Source organism: Ilyonectria robusta (genome assembly GCF_021365365.1).
Source record: "Ilyonectria robusta strain PMI_751 chromosome Unknown BGZ61scaffold_66, whole genome shotgun sequence".
NCBI lineage: Eukaryota > Fungi > Ascomycota > Sordariomycetes > Hypocreales > Nectriaceae > Ilyonectria > Ilyonectria robusta.
Window position 1 is genome coordinate 27,892 of NW_025764500.1, and position 25,441 is coordinate 53,332.

Here is a 25,441-nt window from a genome sequence, read left to right on the forward strand (position 1 = left end):
TCCTACCACATCATGGCTAGGCAATTCAATAACGTACCCGAGGACTCATGGCTCGGGCTCCTTAACTTCGACAATACGACAAATGCTGGAGCGATCAGCAGCTCCCTACCCACGATCTTGGAGTCCAACCAAGGGCAAGGACAGGCGCTGCGGGGCCAGGCAGGCGACGAGTGAGTTTAGAATTGCTTGTCCGTGACCATATATTGACAAGGCAAAGACAGGATACAATCACTCGCCTCATCAAGATTGAGACCATGCTCAAATGGATCTATGGCAACCAAATCAAGTTGCTCGAGAAATACATTACCATCGAACAGATAATGGAGACCATGAAAAAGAGCCTCGACGAACAGGGAGAGTGTATCAAGGGCTCCCTCGACCAGCTTCTTACGAATGGCGGGAGCATGGGGTGCGGGACTGGGGACATGTGAGTCAAACAGAGCATGCTATTGGCGACGAAGATGACACAGACCCAAGCGAGGATGAGGCAGACAGGTTCACGGGCGTGGCGCATCTAAGCAAGTATCTTTGTTGAGTGATCCGTGGGGGAGGACGGATGGGTTAGGCTGATAACATGTGTGCTGTATCGTGTTTCTGTGCTTGAAAGTATCACTGCTTCAGAGAAATCAGACATTGGTCTGCTCAGTTGCTCATTCTCGGGGTCCACCCCCGGCCGGGAACAAGGCCGACAATGGAGCCTATGGTGACCCGCCAAGGCGTCACCGCTGAAGGTCTAGACCTTGAAGGCGGCCGAAAACTTTGTGAGTGTTGCTGAGATGACGAGTCCGCTGACAACGAACGCCCGGTGTGTTCCGTCTGTTCCGTCAAGGGCGCGGCACCCCGGAGCCAAGCCTACTGAACGCCCCGGGCACCTGCAGGGCCGGTGCCTGAGGGTTTTTCGATGATCATAAGGGGGCGACCTCGATCCACTTGAAGCAATGGATGAAGCGGTCATTGATAACTGATGGTTGGGTCCCTGAGGGAGTTCACCCATTAGCTTAGCGGGGCTCTAGAGTTGGTTTGCGGGATTATCAGGATAAAACAAGACGCGACCTAGACGCTAAGTAGCAAACTCAGACTACTAAGGCCCCAGCAAGGGGTCCTGGAAAAAATTACCTTGCGATATAGCCATCGAAGGTTTAGCAGGGAGTCTCGGCGGGGGACACTCATGTCGACCCGTCGCTTGATATAGTAGACTTTTTAGCCTATAAACTCGGGCAGCGGGGAGGGACAGCCGGAGCCGTAGAGATAAAAGGGGATTGATTATTATTAGTCAATAGCAAGGGTGTGTGAGTATTGGAGTGTGTGAGCTGGAGATGAGTGGGTTATCCGTCTGTGTCATTAGAGGTTAGGGTGCGTTAGTTTAAACGGTGGGGTGAGGCCGCAAAACTGAGTATGGATCGAGACGGCAACCGAGACACTAGATCAAATAAGGCCGTCTGTCACGGTTGTCAATCAGGTCCCTAGAAACCCCACAGCTCACCCTGCCCATCGGTACCACCAGCTCAGGCCAGGGGACGATCATCCCAGATGGGCGGACGATCAGAGGTTGATGAGCCACAGTGGACCTGGCGAGTGGAAGTGGGTCCCTCTCCCGTGGGATGCGGATGAGAAGACACGCCAGCGACGTCAGTTAAGTTATCCAGATGGGGATGTGATGAGCGCCTTCGCGCTGGGATAAAGATAAAATGCCTGGACCTTGGCTGCGGCATGCGAGCCGTGAGATGTGATGGCATCATTGTTACGGATCAAGATTCGAGATGCGCAGCGGCCTTGGGGGCGGATGAGATGACCACGTCCTGGTCTGATCAACATAAGCATTTATGGGATACAGTATTCTGCCGGCCAACGCAACGCCTTTGCAGAAATCCATGCCCCAGTACATTGCATCCGGAAACGGAATACGGAAATGACTCCGCTCGAACCCTGGCTCCTGAGCGCTTGGGCCAGCTCTTGTCCGGAACTTGGATGTGCCGAGGACCCGAGCGTCATCCCTTGTGCCCTTGATGCCGATCCCCCGCGGCCTCACTCCTCCAGATGGTGAGACCGCCGCCTCCTGGGGGTCAGCGGGTCACCAACGGCAGACGTTCAGGGGAATGATTCAGTACCCGGCTCCTCGCAGGTCCTCCTTTGCCAAGAGTAACCTGGTGCAGGTCCTGTCGTACGCTCGATTCAGGTTGATCTGTGGTTGAGGTGGTACCAACTTACATAGATGGCTTCCCTCCCCGATGATCCGAAAGATACGAAAGGAGGAGGACGCATGTTCACGTGCAAGAAAGCCTACATCAGTACAGCTATACAGAAGTAGTTCAACGCCTCCTGCGAACATCCCTCCTTCGACCCCAGCTGCCTGCCAGCTGCCTGTCGGTCAGCTGTCCAGCTCTCACCACACTCGCCCAGCTACATTGTTTGCTTGCCGCTGTGTTATCCGCTCCTTATTTGCATCTGCCCAGAACGCGTCCACTTCGATCTCGCTCCTCCTTCATTCAACACGCCATGCTACCCCCTTTGGATTCTCGATCCCCGACGACATCAGCGCTCCTGGCCCGTGGTCGTACGACGCAACATCATCCGCGACGCAACTCCACCCGACCGCTAACCATCATCGTCGTGCCGTCGTAAGTCCGCTGACATAGTTTTCGAGGTCGTTTTTGGTTGCTCTAGGAACTTCTGCTGCGATGAGTTTGCCCAAGCCGCCGACGTCGCTGGACGGTTCGTGCTCCGTCATCTACAAGAACATCCTTTACTCTTTCACGCCCGAGGCCTTCTTGTCCCTGTCTTTGGAGGAAGGCGCAAAATGGAAGCAGCTGGAGATGGGAGAGAAGGTTTCGGGGGCCGTCTGTGTTGGGGCGACCCCCAGTGATGCCGCTCAGGCTGGCCTCTTCGTCGTCGGTGGAACCGGCGGCTCGGATGGCTACACTGGGCTGCAAAAGTATACCTACTCGACCGGCAAGTGGACTACCATCACCCCCTCCGAGTTGATTACTAAAGATCGCCTGTGGCATGGCTCGACGTACATCAAGGCCGACGATGCCATCCTCATCTACGCCGGCAGCCGAGACGGAGTCCCGGCCCCCTCGGGCGAAACCTTCACCATCCAGGCGTCCGAGCCCTACAGCGTCAACTCCCATGGCCCTAGCTCTAGCCCCGGTGTCAGGCCTATCCTTCTCAACTGGTCCGATGCCGATGCTTGCTTGGTCGGCGGCGACACTGGAAATATCGCTGTTGCCTTATTCAATCCGACTACAGGCTGGAGGGAAGCGGGAGCCACCTTGGCGGAACCTTTATCGAAGGACTTGAGTTGCGTTCAGGCGATTGTGATGCCAGGGGATGATGGCTCCAAGAGCCTCTACAGTTTCGATCTCTCACAATCCCCCAACCTGGTCCGCCGATTTGTTCTCCAGGACGCCTCCGGCGCGGCCCTTTCCAACTCGGCCGCCGTCACCAATGAGAAGCGCGATCTGTCCCTGGACGACTGGCCAGAGTACAACTCGACGTTTGCACCAACCGCTACGCGGCAGAAATTTGCCGTTGCCCAAGGCGCAGACGGCAAGGTTGTCTTCTCTGGTGGTAATTCCGAGGTGCCTCTTGCCATCTTCAATGCTACCGAGAACTCGTGGCTCGACGCTACCGAGGTGTTCGAGGTCGAGAAGCAAATGGTTCTGTCCGAGAGCACGTTGACCTCTTTGGCTTTGTCAACAACCGAGACATCTAGCTCGACCAAGTCGACCAAGTCAACTTCTACGAAGACGAGGTTGTCGACCTCAGAGAACTCGGAGATCTCGTCGACCTTTGCGACCTCGACTGCCTTATCAACACGCAGCTCAACCGCTTCTCTGACAATATCCGAGGCCAGCGCCTCGGCCACGACGGATGCTGCAGGCGCGGCCGCTGGCAGCAGTGACGATGATTCCGGTCTCAGCTCCCACGTCATCCTGGGTATCACACTTGGATCGATCCTCGGATTCTTGGCCTTTCTTGGTCTGCTGCTGCTGCTCTTGGCGCGGCGACGCAAGGCTAGCAGAAACGGTATGGAGGCTAGCAGCGCCAGGGACTTTCCCCCCGATGAGATGGACTCGGTAGCCTTTGGCAACGGTCCACGCCAGCCGCTCTCGCCCGGTCAAATCCGCGGCCATAACGCCACGCTGTCTCAAGAATCCTACTCATCCATGGCTATTTTGGTAGGTCGCGCCGGGAAGCAGAAGACCAACCTGACGCGGAAGCCTAGCAGTGATACGGCTCGAAACTCCGGCAGCTCTTTGCACAAGCAGCTGAAGGCCACCATCAGCAAGCCGATTCTGCAGGAGATGCCGTACCCTGCTCTGCAGGGATACGACACCAGCGGTATTGCTCTCGACCGGACGGTCCCAGAGCCCCGACCCCGTGCGGGACTCATTGAAGCCCAGAGCGGTATGCGGAGGAGCTCTGGCTGGAACCGATACTGGTCCGGCAGCAGCGCATTGCAGATCCTCGGCTTCGGTGGTTCCAAGAGGACAACCGTTGGCTCTGAGCAGAGCTCCCGCTACTCCGAGTCCACGCACCATCGTAACACGAGGGCCACGCAGGACTCGTCAACTATTCCATCGCTGATCTTTGACTTCCGCCCCGAGATAAATCGGGTCAATTCCGGCAGCCTTGTTGTGGCCGAGTGCAATAAGATCCCCTTTGAGGATGGAGTAGCCGGCAAGATCGAACGCCCCCCCTCGAGGACGTCGTCGTCGGGCTGCTCTAGTGGCATCCCGGAGAGCGTCAATGAAGCCTGGGACCCTACCTTCAGCTCGAAGCCCTGGGGTGCTGACCGTGCGCCTAGTAGCTCCTATAACCCCAGCTCCTACTTCGGAACGCCGCTCTCCCCAAGCGTCGCGGGCCGGCGGAGCCCCCCTACAGGTGTGAGCAGCCAGCCTCAGCTTGCAATGGCCTCGACATCGTCAGATATGAGCTGGCTGAATCTTAGTGACCGGTCGCGAGTGTGAAGCAGCCGCAGCCTCGACGAATAGTTACGATGCCCAAGTCAGAACTGGCTCTTGTGGGTTATACTTTCCCCAGAATTAGAGTTACAGTCCCCGAGCCTATCAGAATTTCCCAGTGCGTTATCGTAGCGGCTCCATCGCATGCCGAGTGCACGGACCTTCTCTTGTCAGTGTTGGATTGTGACCCTGTATTACGAAACCTCTGATAGATCGATATCCTGACCTTAGTCAGAGGGGGTGTGAGATGACATAAAACCCCTCTTGAGAAAAGAGGGGGCTGGAGGCATCGAAGATCAATACAATCATCAGATTCTGGATCGATATCCTATTGAACATTATCCCTCAGATTGAATGTGCCGTACGCTATCCAACATCAGGCTAAACCGTCGACTCCCCGTTAGGGGAACTAAGGACCGACAGCCCTCGTCATCGATTGCAAGATTTAGCATGTGAAAGAGAGAAAGTCCGTAGAGGCAGCCGATATACTTCCTAACCCGCATGATGCCTGTCAAACCCCCCCTAAAATGTACATTCGCGTGGTATTATGTCGCTTTTAGCTAGCGATGCGATCATTACATATCTGGTGGCACGAAGTTGACTGAACTGACTTACCCTTGCTGCCTGTCTCCTATCGGGAGCGCAAGCTTGGACCAAGTCCTCATTATTTGCTATGTCCTGCGGGCACTACGAGGCCGGCCGGAACGGGAATATCAGTAGATTCAAATGCAGAATGACGGCAACACCCACGTCGATACGGTAGTAAGGTGACCGGCTCACAATCCTGAAGGACCAATTGGAAGTCAGGAAATGCTTCTTTACGGCAAGTGCCGCGGCGTGGAAAACGGCCATAAATTCCCTGGTCGACGGCGGTAACGTCAATGAGCAAGCGTCTGCCAATGCGATTTCACGTTCAGTAAGCATGATTGAATCATGAAATCGTCAATTAATTGCGCCTCGTAACTTTCCAGCCCTTTGCTCGGTTCTCTTGTCTGGGCAGTGTTATGCGGTGCTAAGTGCGCAATGTATTAACGCGTGTTATTGGAAGCGGCCTGCCGCCACGAAAAGTCCTATGCAGTCACAAATTCGTCATTGCGAAGCCGCAGGGAGGACTGTGCGAAGTGACCAAGAAATCACGGGTCATGGTGCCAGCCAAAACGAAAAGGAGCCGTGTGATCGAGGCGCCTCGTGGCTGCAAAAAAATGAGGACCAATGTGTGATAAGATCTAATGAGGGCGTATACCAAGGTGATCGCAAACTACCGCCTGTCGATAACCACCACCGCCACTACTTAACATTTTCTTTTATGATTGTAACTTTATATACGGGTCAAGTTTGGGTGGTTTTCTGTTAGTGCTTTGATTTGCGGGTGTATCTGCAGCACGCAGCTTACAGATTGGAGTTACCAGACTCACGACGGCTGCTAATCGAGGCCGATGTATACTATTGCAAGTGGGCAGTATTCACCTTTAAGGCACTATCGCGAATCAGTCTATCAATAGCTGTGGTTTGGTAATCTCCAGTGAATGATAAGATTGAAGAAGCAGTGAGTCGTGAATGTAGTAGCAGTGCTCATGACGGTTCTGACCCTTCTGTTCGCAAAGTTGGAGGTTTAACATCCCTCTCATAGGGTTCTGCCCCATTAATGCGCCGACTACTGGCAGTAGATAAGGAATCGGGGGATTTAGACGTGGAATCTGATGAACCAAGCTGCGGATTGGATGAGGAAGACGCGGATTCGAGGGCGATGCATCTCGCCATCCGGGAGTGAGGATGCCATCTGAATACGGCGTGTTGTCGATTTCCTCCTGGCTGAAGCTCGCTCCAATGAATTCAAAGTGCAGGACCGCTTGCATGCTTGCAGCCGCACGTACCCATCATCCTGCAGTAGGGTGTGTGTGCTTGCATAAGGCAAGCGAGGGGCTGTCTTGTCGTATCTAGCGCCCGTGGCCCAGAGCGGGGTATAAAGTGCCTCTATTTTGTCTCTCCCTAGAGTAAGAACGATCTCATGCAAACGATCACTCAACAAAGCATCCTAACAGGTAGGAAGAAATTGCAGTATATAACCGCTTGACTGACAATTAATCAGAAGAAATGTACAAAAACACTCCAACCGACCACACTTCACGCACAAAAAAGAAGTGGAATGATGACAAAGAGTGCTCGTCTTGCCCACCGGAACAGATTTCGAGCCTGATTCGTATTCCTCGGATAGCTGGATTGAAAAATATAGCTACGCAGCTATATAAAGGGGGCCAACAGATGAGCATACCGAACAGCGGAGATGACAAAGGCGAGTGGTTGTACATGAAGCTGTATGTTAAAGGAGAAGAGTACCTTCCCACGGACTAAGTGACAACTAGAATGGGTTGCGCTTCCCTGTTATCAGAATTAAGTTTAGGAATTTGATAAGACGGTGACTATTTGGAATCTCTTCCTCCACAAATATATTCTCAGATATATCGGCACATAACCGCGTCGGGCGGTATCAGTCTGGACGGCGGTAGCGACGAGGCAGTTGTTGTCCTGGTGATGGTGGTAGTCCATGCAGTAACAATTTCAGCTTGGTATATACATTATATACCTTCAGCAATAGAAGTGCTATATGAGTAAAGTCCTGGTTGGAGGTCATGACGGCCATGTGACCCTTGATTTCGTCATCTTTTTCGAAAGGCAAGGTACCAAAGGCTTCTAGGGCGGTCCCCCGGAAGATATTTACGTCATCCGTATTCTCCGCTGTTATACGTCCTGCTAACTGATCTAACTGGTCCATTGCTAAAGAGTTGTCTCTAGCTTCGGGACCAAAGCCAGACTTCGACGGCCTGTGTGTTCACGTATATGCCCGCCATCTTCACCTGCTCGTTGCGCTCGGGGATGTTGGTCTGATCTATGCTGATGGCGTCGATCTAGAGCATGATGGACTTGTTATGCTCTTTGCGTTGTGTCAAGTAGGCATGTAGGTTGGTTGTTACCTCGAAAGGCCATCCATCTAGCTCGATCGTTTCTTTGCAAGCAGATTCTCCCCAGTAGTAGGAAAGAGCTCTATAGGGAATCTTATTGGCACATTATGACTTGTCGTAGTGCGGGTCGAGAGTTTCTGCATCTAGTCTAGAGACGAAATGGATTTTACACTGGACTATCTCATCAAGCTCTCCGCTCACAGGTGGGAGAAGCTCAACAAGACGTAGGTGCCACGAATTCCGTAGGGGACTGTATTGGAAGAGCTTTATGAGACCCATTAAGAAGACTTACAAGCTCTTAGCTCCTGTTGATTACCGAATATTTGAATGGAAGGGTGATATACTGAATAGTTATCCTGGCAGTCCTCGAATGGGTTGAAGCCCCTCTTCCCTTAGCTAGCTGCCGCTATTAGCGCCGTTACTCAGCCTCAGCCGGACGCAGCTGCGCATTTCTTGTTCATAAATCAGGCATTAAGCAGCTTGTTCCTCAAGCAGACCTCGTTGGTGAAATTTCATAAGCTGGGATTTTTCGATATCCTCGAGTAGACTACTTCAGCGAAATTTCTCATAATCGTAGATGGTTATCCAAGTCTTCCATATCATAAAGAAGAGCTCGACAACCTAACCTATCGAATCCGGCAATCCGTTCCTGTTGTATATCCGCTGCCTTTGGTGAGTTATCTACGACCACATCGACGTCCATAACTAACCTTCCCTTTACAGGCCCCATACGACATAATTAATGGGTTGGTCGGTTAATGGGGTAGCGGACTTACCCTTTTGTCTATTTCTCGCAGATCCGTCAATACCAGTCAACATCATTAAAGCCATCCCATTACCGCCTAACAAGACATTCACAGCAAACGAGGTAGTTCTCTGGGACCAGATCTATTTCACCACGTAGTACAAGCCGCGCTCTGACATTGGATAATGATGAGTCAGCCAATTCTCAACATCCCCTTCGCCTACCGCGCGCTCTTCTTCTACTTTGAACCTTTTGGAGTCCTCGTCGGCGCCCTGTTGCTCCACTTTCGCCCCTTGAGCTTCCTCAACGCCATGGCTCTGGCTGCCAAATACGCGCCGGATAACCAGATCATCTACGACCAGCTTGCTGCGACATATACCCTATTTGCGTTCAATAAAGCTAAATGACCTGCAGGTGTGGAGAGGGGTCCTGGTCGGTATCTTGTTGTGTGATGCTATACATTTATTTGGGAGTTGGGCAGCTCTGGGCGGGACAGTGTTCTGGGATCCTCGTACCTGGAGGCCCGAAGATTGGGTGAACCTTGTGAGTCTTTGGGGACAGGCAGCCCAAGACCAACACGAGCGTCACCGTCGGCGTTGCCGCTAGTCTATTCTTCTCTGGCAGTGCATTGGGCATCGTCTTGCACCGACGAGACTCTACTACTTCTCTCATATCGGCTAATGGGATTGGAGTACATTCCTCACCTCTTGTCCCTCGGGCGGCAAGGCTAGTTTTGGCTCACCTATGCTGCCGCGTCAGTGGGCGAGTTGGGTTTGGCCGTTAACGTATCGCTGCGGTCCTACATGAATAATTTAAACTCTAGAGACGATGGAGTGCCATTAAATGAGTGTATCTATTAAATTATTCGCATCACTCTTCGAAACAGAATCCGCTGTCTTATCCACTCGGCTATTATCCACACCCATCTACACATGGCTTCTCCTTCGAAGCGGGGCAGATGCGCAGCAGCATTTGCGTTGGCAAACATCCTCCTCGCACTCAAACTCCAGTGCATGGTACATGAACCAGTTACCAATTGGGCTGATCCTCGGTCCCTGGTTGAAACAGGTATCATCACTGCCACCACTGGTGATGGAGATTCCAGCTGCAACATAGACCGTCTCGCCGCACAAAGAGGTTGCCGATGGGTTTTCGAATGTCTCAAGAATAGCGCTGACCGGGACCCAACACTCACTGGGACTCTCAGTGCAATAACTGTTGAAAGCCCAGTTTCCAAGCCCAGTGTTGACGGTGATGGGGTCGTCATCGACCTGCAGGTGAATGTCCGTGACGGTAACACTACGGATCGGGCTGAGGACGATGTGGAGGTATTTTTCGGTCGTGGGGCAGTCCTCGATGGAGTAGGTAACTCCATTTTGAACGCCTTGCGGATCATTCTCGCTGAAATCTTGGCCGCATTGGAGGTTGGTTTGCCTCGTAGAGTATGACATTTTTAAAGGTCCAGGCCCTCTTTCGACGCAGCAGGGAGGCGCACCATTCGGGCATGTGTCGTACGTCCGGGGGAAGAATCGCTCCGGCAAGTTGTTTGCAGGTCGGCATCTGCTGATGGGCGGGCATTGGCAGGTCGCAGATTCGTCGACGGAGCAGGTGTCGATGGACTCGGAAACAAGGCCGTGGCACTGGCCTGCGAGGAGGAGGCAGGCCAGGCCAGACAAGGCGTTGAATCTCATCTTGGAGGTGGCGTATCTGGGGGATACAGTCCGGAGAGGGAGGGTGGTTTCTCAAACGAAAGCAAGGAGGCGAGCATCAGCTGGCGGTTCTAGGTTGGATAGAATCCGGAGTGGAGTGAATCTGGTGTGGAGAGGAGTCTTGGATGTGAGACTGGTCGAGGCATTGGCCCGTTTATATGCTCTTTGGACGAAGAGAGACCTCCGCCTCTGTCTATCCTGGATCCCTCGTCTCTATCAAAGCCACGTCAATCTCCCAGTCTCCCGGAGTTTTGCCTTGATGCTCACCTCCTGCTGGGCTCTCTCCCGCAGAACCCGGCGGAGGATCTTGTCAGACTAGTGCCTTGTTAGCTCGTCGGATCGTCGGAGGGAGTCATAATATGACACATTATTGTCCACTGACCTGAATACGGGGGATGCTGTCAACAAACACGACCCCACCCCTTAACCATTTTTACTCGGCCGCTCGAGTCTCCATCCACTTAATTGTTTCCTGCTCCGTCACGTCCGAGTTCTTGACAGCGTACGTCCGAGGTACCTCTTCCCCATTAGGTGACAAGGGAGGTATGCTTAGACTGACCAATAACAGCGCCGTCAACTCTCGTGTGGTGGCCGCATCCTTAAATGCTGCTGAGTCACATATTTGCGGATCTCGGCTGGAGGGTCTAGCGCGGCTGTGGGAAAGGAGGATAGAGGTGTCATCAGGACGTCAAGAAGCCTTATTACCCCGCACCGTCAACTCTTCTCGATACCACCAGCACACAATATCGACGTATGTTCTCTAGAATTCCGCCCGGGTGGTTTACCCGAGCGAGGGGAACTACGGGACTGCAGCGCCTCAGAGTGGGACTTGATAGTTGATACACAGGAGAAACAATAATAAGAATGACGGTTACTGCCTTCCTGCATTTATTCTTAAGCCTGATGTATTTTTGGCCTTGATAATTGTTGGATCCGATACGGTCAATTCGATCGGGGCAATAGCGTTCAATACGATGTTGAGACCAAAGATGATTTGTGTTGATCTTAGGATGCCTGCAGCACCCTCTTTTCTGTGAGGGGTTTTCCTGTCAATCTCACTCCTATGACTAAGATCAGGATATTGATATGTCAGAGAGGATTGTGCCTATCCGGCCCTTATTCCGTCACCCGAGGGCCAATCCAACACTTACTTATAGCTGCATCGGAGATGTGTCACGATGTGTATTTGGGTAGCTGGGCGTGTATATGGCGTGTGACTGCTATAGCTATATCCTTCTAGCTGGTTTCAGTATAAGGATGTACAGGGACTCAGAGCGGGGATCATATGCAACTCAGAATATACACACATCCAATGAGACGCCTCACAGAATCAGGGCTCATGACAAGATGCGACCAAGTAGGACTGGTATGTGAGGGAATGGAAGGTTGGCGATACGTTGACCTGGCACGATCATTAAACTTTGTGCTAGACAAGGCTATAGGTAAAATATGAGGATGCACCCCGCGCTCTTTTGACCCACAGGTCAGATGTTCCCCTACCAAGGGTTCATATCTCGCATCAGGTAAGCCCCTCTTCACCTTAAAACTTCTCTTCGTTCACGCCTTCGATCTCCTCCAATGTCACATTAACATTTCCTCAGAGCTTGTTCTCAATACCTCGGCCATACCAGTCAGGAGATGGATACAGCAGAACTTGATCCAATCCACACCGCAAAGGCTGAACGCACTCGTGCCTGAATCAAACCCAAAGGCACGGGAGTAAAAGGACTTCATTTTTGCGATTGAGTTCCTAGGAAAACATCGTTCATCGATATGGAAAAGCTGTCATGCAAGCTCGAAAATCTCCCCCGAGAGGTGCAAGATCAAATTGTTGCCGAGCTAGAGAACACTGGACGTTAACGTTATGTCTAATAGTAGTCAATGTGGTTTCGTGCGGCTATCGGATTGAGGTAATCAAGCTGTCTTGAAAAGCTGGGGCGTAGACTATCCTAGTGGTGCACACTGGGTTCTTATATACGGGTGTCCTTACGAGGGATCGCGGTGATCCTGTCCCGAGCGTGATCCATTCATGATAGGTAAGCGTTCGTGGGTGTCATAGTGTGAAATATATCAACTACGATAAAGCTCCTGTGTTGGATAGCGTACGGTCAATTCGATCTAGGCCTTAGTGTTCAATAGAGTGTGGAGCCCAAATCTGTTGATTCAATTGATCTAGGATGCCTCCGGACCCCTCTTTTCTCGAGAGGGGGTTTATGTCATCTCACACCCTCTGTTGGATTGTGACCCTGTATTACGAAACCTCTGATAGATCGATATCCTGACCTTAGTCAGAAAGGGGGGGTGAGATGAATAAAACCCCTCTCGAGAAAAGAGGGGGCCGGAGGCATCCTAAACAAGACAATGAACAGATTCAGGATCCACACCCTATTGAGCATTAATCCCTGGATCGAATATGCCGTACGCTATCCAACACCATCTCTAAGGTCAGGATATCGATCTATCAGAGGTTTCGTAATACAGGGTTGTTGGATTGAGACCTCGTGTGGTGGCATAACATGCCGGATCCGGACGGCCTGATCCGGAACGCCGGATCTGGTAATAAGCCGGATGCGGCATCATAGCAACGCCGGATCCGTCTCCCTTTGACACCCTGATCTAGATCCCTTCGAGTATAACATAGGGCCCCTACGACCCTCAATCAATGCAAGGAACAACCTTCTCAATGCACATCATTTGATCAATTACTTCTGCTATTGCATACAGCAAATTGCGTATCCAACAAGGGTCACAATCCAACACTCTGCATAAAGGAGTGCTCCACTTTTGCTACGCAAATCGACAGTAAGAAAGTTGTGGGTCCATAATTCTGCCCGTCGTGACCGCCATGTGGCGGAAGAGGCTGTGACACAGTCCTTCACCCGAAACCTCGGGGCTAGATCTCTCAATCACGGACGTGATGTATCCACTAGTGCCCTATTGGTTGTAAGCCACCGGGCGTAATAAATTGTGTGTGTGTGTGTGTGTATCCACCCGAATTCAACATCACGAACAATCGGGGCCACTTTACACAATTTGGCACTGAGCTAGCTCGCGTGTTTGAGGAGGAGGGTATATCCCATCAAGTTCGCTGGCTTAATCCCGGTATACAATATTAGTAATCGCCCTTCTGAAGAATGCCCTTTTCCCTGTCCATTTACGTGCTGACATCTTTGGGGTTTAACCATGAAATATTCCAATTCCACTACCAAAGAGTGGCCAATTCAATTAGGGAATAGTCCACAGATTAATCATCGGACTTGGCGATAAACTGGATGTGATGCCTGAGGCAGAAATCTCTCCAGCATGAGCCTTTTAGCCGAGGCGTTGCAACTGCGAAACCTGAGTGGAGAATAATCTATCCTTAATACACGCCTACATTTGAGCCCCTCGATGACCTCACAACGTATCAGCAATGCTGCGCAAACATGAAGCGCTCACTGTGGTGACGCCTATTCCCAGCTTCATCCCACGCCAGTTCGCCATCAATGTTCTCCACTCGCACAGTGAAGTCATTACCATCAATCCGCTCGTCGTCGAGCACCGGCCCATCAAGGCGCCATCCGATACCCCCGTCGATGAATGCGACAGCAGCTGGTACGAAATTGTTGAGCGCATCCAACTCATCCCAGGCAAAGGCAAGCCCGGCTCTGGCATAATTACCTTCAATGGCGTCTTCCGCGACGTCGCCTTCAAGGGATGCTTCCATAACATGCCCTGGGGCTTGCAAACGCACATCAAAGCCCCGATGAGCGTGGACTTGCGCATAAAATATTCCATCGACGGCAATCAATCGGGCATTGAGCCTCCGCAACGTCTCGAGCTTGGCCTTGAGTCTCTGGGTGCGCCCACAGATGGCTTATACCTACGCCAAGACATTGAGATTACATGCAATATTGCCATGCTCAACTTTGTCAAGACGCCGCTGAAGGCAGAGGGCACAGCCCTGGTGCAACGGATCATCAGAAAGGCTGAGCAGAGTGATGCCGCTGTTCTGCGCACTATGATGGAGAACAGCAAGTTACAGGTGCCCGGCTTGAAAGGCGGATCTAGCTTGCCGGCAGAACTCCCACATGATGGAATCTCACAGCTTCCTCCGATCGAGCTGGCAGCAGAATCTACTCCGACTTTATACTGTGGCGGAGCTTCTCAGCCGTACCTTTCACCCAGCCACAGTCAGCAAATCAATAAACCAGCTCCAGGTCAATTCACTTTACCGCCTCCCTTGTCGAAGGAACAACTTGCTTCCCACGAGTTACCAGGCGACTTGCATCATCGGCTGAACCCGTCTTAACTGCCAGAAGCGCATGCTTTTCGGTCAATGCCAGGTTCCCAGTTGTACGACTTGCCACCCGAAGTCTTCCTTGGGGCATGATAATGCTAGACTTCTAAATGACGAAACTCATGCGCGCCAACATCCATTTTCGCTTCCAAGGCTGAACTTGAATGAGCTTTCTACGCAGGCCTACTTTTGGAGATTGCATATTTCTTGATGGGAACGGGGGCGTTGGTCCTGATTCCTGAATCAACACCTCGTTACATAGACCACAACAGGGCACTTTGGTCGGCACTTGCGTCGCCTCACAGCGAAAGAATTCTCCCAAGTTATCACAGCGAAATTCTCCCAAGTTATAGCAGGCAATTTGATACCAATTACACATTCCCGAATGTGAGTTTAATCACTATCATGTTGGCCATGTCGTTTCCCATACTGCTCTGAGTTCCAGGCTGGCCAAGGGGGCAGCTCCATTACTCAAACTAAGTTAGGGTGTGGTCTATGAATGAAGCATTGTCTCCTTCTCCTTCTCGAAATTCAGGCCAAGCGTCAACGCTCATGCTGGCGGAAACCCTCTCCTCTTCTCCCATTCCTCTTGAAGCAGACAGGATAGCAAGCAAGACGGATAACGTGATCAACTTCGTTACGGATGCCGCAGCTAAGAAAGACAGTCATAGCGAATAGCCCAGAAAGACTTCTTGGGCAGGTGGTAAATGCAGGGTGTACGTATGCGGCTCGGTCTCAACAGGCCAAGGAGGAGTGTCCTGCTCGAGGCCTCTTAATAGCAAGGTCCCTTGGAAAATAAGCACGTGGATCGTGTTAACTGAAGAGTACTTAAGGAAGCAAGACCGCTCGTCTTTCTAGAGCTGTAACTTCCTCCTTTCATCCCACAGTCCCCTTTCATCCCAGTCACTCGACTGCCCTCGCCTCGATTACCCTCACTTCTGATGTCCACTTCTTGACTTGAAGGTCATATCTTTACTTCAGCAATTATAGACTTTACTTATCCTTCAGATGCAGTGGTACGTTAGCGATCGACTCTATTGGTGGGTTAGACTGATCTCTGGTAGCGGGTGCTAGTTCTTGAACTTGGGCTAGATTATTATGTAGAAATAGTACTACCGAGAGAGCAAACGCTCTACCACAACAGATTGAGGCAATTTATAGAGTCGAGCTATGGGTTCTTGGTATGATATCTGGCCGCAACGAGCAAGCAGCAGCTGACTCAACACCTAGTAAAGCCGGATTGTTAAACTCACGCCAAAATTTCGCGTGGTTCTACCTGAGAGAAGAGATCACGGGGACTTAATCACGATTCAGGCGCTTCTGAGAGACACAGTAGCGAACAATACCCGAGAATCATGGCAGGTAGCCATTCAAGGCCCACCTTACCTCATGTCCGATATCTGCCGCCGCCTTCGCAACGGAGATGAGTCCGCGAAAACCGCCATCATCTGTCATGCCACAGGCGAGAAGATGGACTCTTAGTCCCGCTGCGATCAGTGCGAGGACCGTGATCCTCTTCTTGGTGGATGCAGGGTCGTCGAGGGCAGCTTCCGCAGTGCCTGCTCCAACTGCATCTATCGAGGCCGCCAGAAGTCGTGTACTGTACGATATATTGACGAAGAGTATCGGCCCTCGAGTGAAAACAGTGTAACGATCAAGAAGAGGAAATCTCGTACTACAGGACGGCAAGTGGGAGAGGAGCAAGCGCAGAAGAGACCGAGGACTAAGGGATGAGCGTATGAGCTAGGGGTGACAAGGTAGATGTAACTATTATACTTGGTAGAATACATGAATGAAGCCATCAATATCTATAAACTTCCGGCCACAGCGATTGAATAATAAAGCTATCTCAGAGGTACCTGACTTGGTGATATGAGAAACAGGGCAGTGACTTGTCATCAATTCATCTGCTGATATGACAACTGCGATTAATCTAGGCTTACAAGGTCATATGCCTCATGTATGAAATGCGCACAATTCATACACCCTGCCGTCAGTCGTTCCCGCTCATTAAAGACCCAAATAATTTAATCCTAGCTACTTCATGAAGGACCGTGACGAACCTTAGTAGTTAATACATTTTAGCCTATGAGGCTTCGAGAGCAAGGCCATGATAGTAGGCTGCTAATGAAATAATCACGACGACAACATTGCAACGTTATACCTACGGCCGCCGACTCTTGTTTGCCTTCAAGCCACGAATCCAATTCATTGCACTATTTAAGACTCGAGACACAGAGGTCGATGAGCGCTAGTGACTAGTGATGTCATTTAAATCGGCACGGCCCTTCCTATGACACCGTTACCACTAGGAGAGATACTGTTGGCTCGCTAACATATTCAATTTGATTCATCACTAAGACACTATTCCTAATACCCTACTGGAGCTTCTTTACAATTGCAACATGAATATTAACCCGGCCCCTGCAGCAGCTATGATGGACACAGCTATCTTCCCAGCGCCACCGGTAGCGGAGTCGGTGGACGACGACGCACCACTCGTGGAAGTAGATTCAGAAGCCCCAGTCGTGGCTGGCTTTGTAGCCTCGGCCTGAATGCCTGAGACTAAGGCCGTGGCCGAGGCCACGTACGAAGTCGATGTGAAAGAGCATTGCGACATGATCTTATCGACTTCTATTACTTGACTGTTAACTATCTACATGTAGCCATACTCGAACGTGCTATTTTAGGAGTCCATACCTTCTGTCGACTGGCTATTTTGGGACATGCAGCTCGCGCAGAGCGCCATCACAGCAGCAACGTCGAAGCTGGTATTCGTGCAAATACAGTTTGCCTCGATAGCCTCTTCATCAGACTCGTCGCTTTCGCGGAGGTGCAATTTCCTTCTTTTGTCATTATCGTTGTCGGTCTCGTTGGGGTCGATATCGCATGTATTGGTAAGATCGACAATGGGCTGGCAGATAGTTGTGCATGCTGATGGTATGTCGTCTGCACGGAGCTCTTCTGCCAAGGCAGCAGGAATGACTGCAGCCAGGCCAGCGAGAAAAAATGTAGGATGCATGGTGGAGTGTTGATAAGACTCGGACTGTTGATTGATCTGAGTTGATTGTGATATCGAGGGTACCAACTCGAGAGAAACTAATTCCTTTTATACTCAACCCAACATATTTGAAAGTTAACAACTCTTGAAACATGCCACCGTTCGAAAATCCCAACTAGCCAATAGTATCCAGCCTAAATTATATTGCTAGTTGATAAGGGCCCTGGTCTTGTTGGTAATGTTTGAGCTATTACAAGGCTTGAAACGATATAACATCTAAAAATACCCAAAGTCAACTGTAGTCGCACAGAGGATAGATAGTAGGAGCTACCGATTGTCGTCGAAGCATAAGCCAGCCACTACACCATTCTGTTCCTCATCCCCTGACGTTTGAGATAGTATATCATGAGCCTCCTCGCTGAAAGAGTGCTAGAGCGTCGGAACCCCTGATCCGTTTTTCTTTTTCTTTTTTAGCTGCGCTAGCACAAGCCTTTCACTACGTTGACTAATTCTAAAACATATCGCTTGAGTTAGTCAAGTGCCGAAACGATGGCGCTCAGACTACCCAACAGCTTAGTCAAGCTAATAAAGGGTAGTACTCGTTGCACCGTCGTTTGACCCCGCGAAACATCCAGGACATCAGACAACTAATCCTAACCGAGGTAGTATTGCCGCCAACAGAGCGGCTAATCGCTCAGGATATCTCGAACATAGTGCTCTACTATATAGTCGCCGTAGAGGAAAGGTTGGAACTTCTTAGTAAGGCAACAATCGAAGAACTATAATCTCAGAACTGGTTAGGAGGCAATAAAAACAGCCAATAGTCCTGGTAGAAGCTTCAGGCGACTGCAACATGAGGCTATCGCAGCATTAACTAGCCTTATCCATGCTAGAGTGAACTTCAAAGCCGTAAGGACATTCCGCTGTGCCAGCTCTTAACGCCTCAAGCACCTCTGCTAGATTCGGCTAACCACTTTTAGTGGTTGTACTCTAATTTTTCTGCCTCTGAAGTTGCACTGCGGCCGAGGGTGTTATAGTAGACGAACTCGCAAGGCTTGAGTCACTGGAAGCACCTCCCGGATATAAGTCTTTCGACGCTGGGGTAATAAGTTGCTAGAAGAGGCAGGAACTACGGTATGCTTAGCTAAGGATAATCTAGATCGATACAAGGCCGTTCTATGAATGTGCTTGGATCCTGCTAGAATGACACAGCGCTACGCGGCCCACGCCGCGCCGCGATATCCTCGCTTCTTCACTGCTGTTAAGTAATAATAAGCTTGAGAATCCATTCCGTCCGGGTTGTTCTCGTTCTCAACTCGCTCCTACCGGTAGCATGTTCTTTTTCTTCGTAGTATCTCCCTGGACTTGTAATACCCCTCTTGTGCCGCTTAGTTATCTGTCTAGATCTATCGGGCCCGCGGCCACAGAACCAGCCCCTGGGTCTCTTATGCAGTAGTCGAAATTTCCATCCGCATTGTTGCTTCAGTACTTGGGAAACTTGATTTCTGGACTAACGCCACCCAAAACGGTATACGTAAGGAGAAATATAAGAATCTGCGTGCCACCATCGAGCGCGGCCGCTAAGATATAGTTATACTTTATAAACCAGTCTGGCTTCCATCGACGGAGCCAGAATTGGCTCGTAAAGCCAATAGCAAAGTACGAAAGTATGAAGGACGAGATCCCAATGCTAAGAATTCCCGCGTAGGCGAGGATAATGGGCGTGTTAATCTTGGAGAAGCCGATTCTCGGATATGCCCGATAAAGTATATGGAAGATAAGCGGCGGGAGGAAGCCGAGGAGCAGACTGATAGGTATGAGTCTATAGCAAGAGCCTGGGGAGAATATTTCTTTAGCTAGAGCTTTCTATGCAATTGCCTAAGCGATTAGTTTTAGTCCATAATAAGCAGCAGGGGTGAGTGACGTACTTGGGAATTAAACTGCTGAATATTTTAACCGGACCAGATATTAATACTCTAGATAGACAAGAGAATATCTCTCTGGTTAGTGGTAATTTCGACTATCATAATATAATTAATAATAGCACCAACTAGAGTACCAACAACCTGGGCGTAGAACGTCGCTTTTGGCAGGAGCTTTGTATACTGCCCAAACTTCAAGTCCTGCACCATACTGATGCCCTGAATGACTGAGTTGTACCCAAAGAGGGTAAAGTATATATTTGCAAGCGGCTGGCCGGGATAGAGGTAACCCCCAATCATCTGCACGATTGGCTGCACGTTCCCCTGGTATCCCGTAAGTGCGACCTGCGCGCTGAAAAAGAGGATAAAAATTCCAGCCACACCGAGGCTGGTAAAGAACCCGTACCAGGGAAGAGTTAACTTTACTGCATATATAGCAATAACACCTATAATAACGGATAGAATGAGAATACAGGCATACCACTAGCTAGGGCATTCAGGATATACCAGCATTAGTTGGTAATAGGGATCTTTTTCCTCATCGATATCTCGGCTGCTGTTATCTCAAGATTGCCAGAATCTCAGGTTCCATGACCGTGGCGAGAGCAGCTGCCGAAGGCTACTGGATGAGAGGAACGAGTACCCAGTCTTAAGATCATTCCAGTTCCAGAGCAAGAGATGACTAACGGTTGCAGTAATAGCAAGGTTGGTCGTAAAGAGGAACATAGCATAAGTCCCCGCAAAGAAAGAAATACCCTCGGTTTCCAGTGCAGACGGCTGCAGCATATTCTCGTTATTGAGGATTTCCGTCTGGTTATACACGATGTAGTTAGAACTTATCGAGTTTTGAGAGAATAGAAGCTGGGAGAGAAATGGAAAGTCTCGAGCTTGCTATACATTCCTGTAGTAGACGCCGAGGAATAGAAAGATGCAGATAATATACCCAGCCAGGCTGTTTGTCAAGGTCGCGAGCGGCGTCCACAACGGCTTGCTGGAGATAAACTGCCAATCCAACCCTAGCAACAGTATTCCAAGTCCTTTATTGCCGTTAGATCCGCCAAAGATATTGGTGAAGACCATACTATCCTGCTTCGCCAAGCAAAAGATGCTGATACCGGTCAGAATCGGCATGACGTACTCGGGTAGGACCTCCCAGACGAAGGCGGCAATAAGGATCCACCAAAAGAAGCGGAGGCGGTTCCTTGTTTCCCTGCGGTCGCGATGGAGTGTCTCCAGCAAGGTATTCATCGGCAGGAGGCTGGGCTATACCATCTTGGTGGGATACACTAAGACTCGGCGCAGCAGTCCGGCAAAGCCATACCCGACACACTGCGAGGAGACAACGAGCAGGATGGAGATGAGGGCGTTTGGCGCTCTGTCGTAGAACAGCCTCTGGACGGCAATAACCTCGACGGCTAGGGCAGTCTGGGCCCCCGACGAGGCGATTACGACTATGGCTGTGTGTTCCTTTATATTGAATGGGTAAGGATTGAACCACCGCCCGATAAAACCTGTTTTCGGAATAACCTACTCCAGGAAGGTACTGAAAATATAGCTTAAGAGGGCGAGGAAGATGTTGGATACGTCCAGTATGACGGGGCGAAAGAAGTAGATCATCTCCATAATAGCACTAAAGATACCCAGGCTAATACCTATTAAAATAAATATCAGTAACGCCGCCGACAATTTAGACGTGGACTCACCGATGAACCACATCCGGAAGGTCCATAAATTAAGCAAAGGGTCGTCGTCGGCATGGATCACCTTTATCACCAAGTCTTTCTCATCTTCAATTCTATCTGCCCCATTGGACTACATAGACTTATCGTCCGAGAGGCTTTCGGCCTCAATAGAAGCCTGGACTTTGTCAGAGGAGTCATAAGAAATGCTTAGTTGAGTCAAGGTAATTCAAAAGATACCGGGTTTAGCTGGAGGTATCTGAAGAGAGGCTATCTACTCGACTTGGACTGCGTTTTGAGGGGGAATTTATAAAATAAACAGCGCCGGCGCTGAAGTAAAGGGATACGGGAAGAAAAGGACAATATAGATTGACTGCTTGTAGCGAGTTAGGGTATTAATTGTTCAACAACCGCATCAGTAATATATATATATCCGGAGTCCTGCATCTTAAAGAAGGCCCAAGCAGACTGCTCCAGGTCATCATTCTCTCTATAATAATAAACCCAATATGAGAGTTTATAGCAATATCTATTAATAGAAGGTGTACATCTTCAGTCTGAATCTGCTGCACGTAAACAGAGAAAGCTATCCCCGAAGTGTATTAGGTTTGTTTCCACACAAATACCCCGCGATAGATATAGTTAACGGCAACTCAACTGTTAAAACGGCCCGGCGTTTTACCAAACGCAACACAACCCCCCCTAGTAAAGTAGTAGTGCCCCCACCCCAGCCACCGCTAGCCAACCCCACCCATCCTGTCTGATCCAACATATTATTCACGACGGTTAAGACTTGCACTCTGCTCGAAGAAACATTTAAAAGCAGTTCCCAGTTTGACATTGGACATACTTCACCTCAAACTGCCTTCTTAACTATCTTTATTTATTGTCATCCTGATACCCATCCCCATCCTCTACTATAGCGGATGCTGATGTAATTATTTTTAATATTGCCACAGCCCTGGCGGCTCTATTCCTCCTCGAGTTTGGGGCTGATAAATTCATCGATCACACGGCTGTAGTTGCGCGTCGTACGGGGCTTCCTGAGACCGTCGTTGGGCTCCTTACAGCCGGCGGGGAGTGGGAAGAGGTAAGCGTTCAGCGTACTTTATTTCTGACTGCTGCTAATGCAACATAGCTGGCGGTTGTTGTCGCGTCCCTGGCGCGGGGCCGCTCATCCCTAGCCATGGGCAACGTGATCGGCGCCGCCATCTCCAATATCTTGAGTGCCTTCTCGCTCGGCCTGCTATCCTTTGAGACAGGGAGGGCGGCCCAATTTGACAGGAGCGCGCGGATATACTCGCTCGTGCTACTCGTTCTGACGACCTTCGTCATACCAATTCTCTATTTTCCAACGCATGTCATCTGGGAGGTGTGCGGTCCTGTTCTTATCGCCACGTTTGGAATCTATCTTCTGCTCGTAGGCTTGGCCATTGGCCGAGGGGTCCTTACGGCACCCGAAGATTCCGACAGTGATAGTGACAGCGACGCAGAGAGTGACGCTGGCGTTGACGATGATCGCCACTGCAGTTCTGGTACAAGAATTGCCGTGAGCAGAGCGGAGGCTACAGAGACAGATCCGCTCATCAACCCTCGCGTGCCAAAGGTGAGAGCCGCTAGCCCAGGCCACCACCGAGAAGCCACACCTCAACCTGTTCCGTCGCGGCGCCGCAGACGCCGCACTCTCGGATATCATGGCCTCTACCTACTATTCGGATTCATCGCCATCTGTCTCGCCGGCTACATCCTCTCCCAAGCAGCAGCAAATATCACGGACTAGTTTGGCATCTTGGACGTTCTATTCGGCGTTGTTATCCTTGCCATCGCCACCACGCTACCTGAGAAATTCATCGCTATTATAAGCGGCTACCGCGGCCGCCCTGGCATTCTCGTCGCGAATTGCGTCGGCAGTAACATCTTCCTTCTATTGCTGTATGTTGGCATTGTCATAGTTAACACTACGGGTGCTCTGGATGGAGGCAACGTGACGATGCCAGAACTGGTAGCTCTTTGGGGGTCGACACTAGGTTTAACCCTAACAGTCTGGTTTGGAGCCAGGTTTTGCCGCTGGATTGGCGTGGCTATGTTGGTTGGCTATATTATTTTCATTGTGCTCGAGGTCACAGTTATCCACCGTGTGGCGAATTAGATGTGTTACTTTCGCATGAGGACGCGGCCATGACTTCAACATGCCCCACCCAAGACACTGCGCTCCTTTCAGGGGACTCAAGCTGGCAGCCGCTCCGAGCCCCTCCATAGTGATGAGGCATTCGAAACGAGTGATTTTGCTTCAGTGTAATGTGGAAGTTCGCTATCTTTACCCGCACCATAGCAGATGACGGGTTAGCCAACGAGGCTGCAGGCTGCCGGCTGCCTGCATTTCTCGGCTCTCATTGGGCCAGAACATCTGCCACCTTATAGCTTTGGAAGATGTCTATATCACCTAAAAACCTTGTGGTTAGAAATGAAACAAATTACGTGCATCTGAGACAGTCAGTCCCTATCGCAGCTAACTGCTTTGGTGGATTCTATTGACCACCTCTGCTAATGTTTATGGAGTTTGAACCTGGCCCTGGGTGTACAGTACTTGTCTATTTCCCACCGCCGTTGGGACGAAAAGATCTACCATTGGCCCTTGTTATGGGGCCCTACTTCAGGGACAGTCCACCCCCAAGATTCCGCGTGAGACAGTCGCCTAGGCGTATTCTGCCAGTGCCACGAAGCGTTGAGCAGAAACGCTTTACTTGACTGTATCACACTGAATGGATAGGATCACAATGATCATGATGAAAGCTCTTGATTTCTAGCTAAGGGACGGGCCTAGAGCCCGTCTTTTATACATGATGAAGACGGCTACTGCCGGAGGCGGCAGTCCGTCGCCGCCGCACAGGGGCCGGGGCCTTGTGGGTCCCGGGGACCGGGATCGTGGTCACAGGGCCGGCTATGTGGTCTGAGAAGGAAAGGAAAGTCGCGTTGTCTAGGAAAGCCGGAAACGATGTTATCATAGCTCTCAGGATGACCCCGAAATGTGACAGACTGTTCGTTATGATTAGAGTGCGGGAAAGTATCAAAAGAAACTTCTTATTCAGGGATACCAGAATATGGATGTGAATTGTAGTCTTGCACAATAGCTGGGAGACCCCATCGTCGGTCGTTGCTTTGTTATTGAGTCGTTGTCAAAGATGCCACTCCCACATTTTGCTCGAGAAACCAAGATTCCACTCACAGTTCATACCTTTGTTCTAAGGTTTCCGTGGCAAATGCCATATGCACAAACTTTCAGACCAAAGGTGGCCTCGGAAAATGCAGGTAGAGTAAGCGCCATGGAACTCATCCTGGAGTTTTCTGCACCCACCAGGAAGAGACTTACGCCAATGGCATTCTTCGCACTTCCCACGGAAATCCATCTCCTCACCCCTAGCATGACAGATGATGGCATTCCTCGCAGACTCATCTTCGTTGCGGAGGCGTCGGCAGATGTCCATCATGCGAGAGGAAGGGCCTTGGATAGCCACTTGCCATGCCTCCCCGGTTTCTTCTGCCGATTTGCCTTCCACGAGAGTTTGAATTGTGATCACGTTGTCATGGTCTTTTCTCTTGGGCAATACCACTCGGAATTCAGGTGTGAGTTCGACTATGCGGCTTCGCTAAAGGTCGTGTTAGCAATTGACTTCCTCGTGGCGTCCCAGTATCGTACTAAGAGTTCATGGTTCGAGTTCATGGATTTTTCCAACTTCTCGAGGTCCGGTGTCTTCGCTCTCGGCAGCATCATTGTCGCAAGATACTCTGGTCCAATTTCAAGGATGAGGCCTCGCTATCAGGGTTAAGTAGGGCTCCGTCAACGTAGTCGTTCATTCCCTTACCACCGAGCTCAGACTATAATCCATGGTTTGTTGTTAGACCAAGTAGCAGTTTGAATCTTCAATGAAGGCGAGACTTTTGGAAAGCGGGTGGGCATAAGAGAAAGTACGAGAGGAGAGGGAGAAAGGATAGGAGAGCATAGAACATGTGTGTGATGAAAGGGTGAAGTTATGGTCCTGAGAAGATAGGCGGCGTTGCTCCCTTAAGTACTCCTCCATCAATACGCGCTAGCCTCCCATAAGGTCTTGCTAGGCCGCCTTAACCGAGAAAATGCTTTACCAGCGTCATTTGAAACGGTCGATACTCCTGGAGAGTTAC

At 50.5% G+C, this 25,441-nt stretch overlaps 9 protein-coding genes across 9 annotated transcripts; 5 read left to right on the top strand and 4 right to left on the bottom strand.

Moving 5' to 3' along the window:
• Nucleotides 1–12: 12 nt before the first annotated feature.
• On the top strand, nt 13–431 carry BGZ61DRAFT_541579 (uncharacterized protein; the record flags this gene model as incomplete). Its single annotated transcript, XM_046255064.1, has 2 exons — nt 13–170; nt 218–431. The coding sequence occupies 2 exons, from the start codon at nt 13–15 to the stop codon at nt 429–431; spliced, it is 372 nt and encodes a 123-aa protein (XP_046094121.1).
• Nucleotides 432–2,678: 2,247 nt separating this feature from the next.
• On the top strand, nt 2,679–4,973 carry BGZ61DRAFT_374020 (uncharacterized protein; the record flags this gene model as incomplete). The annotated part of the gene is made up of 1 exon (XM_046242299.1): nt 2,679–4,973. One exon carries the CDS (start codon nt 2,679–2,681, stop codon nt 4,971–4,973), a length of 2,295 nt encoding a protein of 764 aa, XP_046094122.1.
• A 3,887-nt stretch (nt 4,974–8,860) lies between these two features.
• BGZ61DRAFT_500658 (uncharacterized protein) lies at nt 8,861–9,532 on the top strand (the record flags this gene model as incomplete). Its single annotated transcript, XM_046251591.1, has 3 exons — nt 8,861–9,060; nt 9,095–9,261; nt 9,498–9,532. 3 exons carry the CDS (start codon nt 8,861–8,863, stop codon nt 9,530–9,532), a joined length of 402 nt encoding a protein of 133 aa, XP_046094123.1.
• Nucleotides 9,533–9,598: 66 nt separating this feature from the next.
• On the bottom strand, nt 9,599–10,363 carry BGZ61DRAFT_500659 (uncharacterized protein; the record flags this gene model as incomplete). Its single annotated transcript, XM_046251592.1, has 1 exon — nt 9,599–10,363. One exon carries the CDS (start codon nt 10,361–10,363, stop codon nt 9,599–9,601), a length of 765 nt encoding a protein of 254 aa, XP_046094124.1.
• Nucleotides 10,364–13,793: 3,430 nt separating this feature from the next.
• Nucleotides 13,794–14,672, top strand: BGZ61DRAFT_374008 (uncharacterized protein; the record flags this gene model as incomplete). The annotated part of the gene is made up of 2 exons (XM_046242298.1): nt 13,794–14,051; nt 14,076–14,672. 2 exons carry the CDS (start codon nt 13,794–13,796, stop codon nt 14,670–14,672), a joined length of 855 nt encoding a protein of 284 aa, XP_046094125.1.
• Nucleotides 14,673–17,082: 2,410 nt separating this feature from the next.
• Nucleotides 17,083–17,682, bottom strand: BGZ61DRAFT_304032 (uncharacterized protein; the record flags this gene model as incomplete). The annotated part of the gene is made up of 2 exons (XM_046238716.1): nt 17,083–17,294; nt 17,361–17,682. Coding segments are annotated over 2 exons (534 nt in total), but the record flags the coding sequence as incomplete, so codon positions are not given.
• Nucleotides 17,683–20,147: 2,465 nt separating this feature from the next.
• Nucleotides 20,148–20,831, bottom strand: BGZ61DRAFT_541585 (OPT oligopeptide transporter protein-domain-containing protein; the record flags this gene model as incomplete). The annotated part of the gene is made up of 2 exons (XM_046255065.1): nt 20,148–20,393; nt 20,481–20,831. The coding sequence occupies 2 exons, from the start codon at nt 20,829–20,831 to the stop codon at nt 20,148–20,150; spliced, it is 597 nt and encodes a 198-aa protein (XP_046094127.1).
• Nucleotides 20,832–21,156: 325 nt separating this feature from the next.
• BGZ61DRAFT_500663 (uncharacterized protein) lies at nt 21,157–23,411 on the top strand (the record flags this gene model as incomplete). Its single annotated transcript, XM_046251593.1, has 5 exons — nt 21,157–21,172; nt 22,186–22,352; nt 22,401–22,769; nt 22,827–23,041; nt 23,126–23,411. The coding sequence occupies 5 exons, from the start codon at nt 21,157–21,159 to the stop codon at nt 23,409–23,411; spliced, it is 1,053 nt and encodes a 350-aa protein (XP_046094128.1).
• Nucleotides 23,412–24,096: 685 nt separating this feature from the next.
• On the bottom strand, nt 24,097–25,149 carry BGZ61DRAFT_487203 (uncharacterized protein; the record flags this gene model as incomplete). The annotated part of the gene is made up of 5 exons (XM_046249941.1): nt 24,097–24,298; nt 24,489–24,504; nt 24,633–24,909; nt 24,960–25,076; nt 25,126–25,149. 5 exons carry the CDS (start codon nt 25,147–25,149, stop codon nt 24,097–24,099), a joined length of 636 nt encoding a protein of 211 aa, XP_046094129.1.
• Between the last annotated feature and the right edge of the window lie 292 nt (nt 25,150–25,441).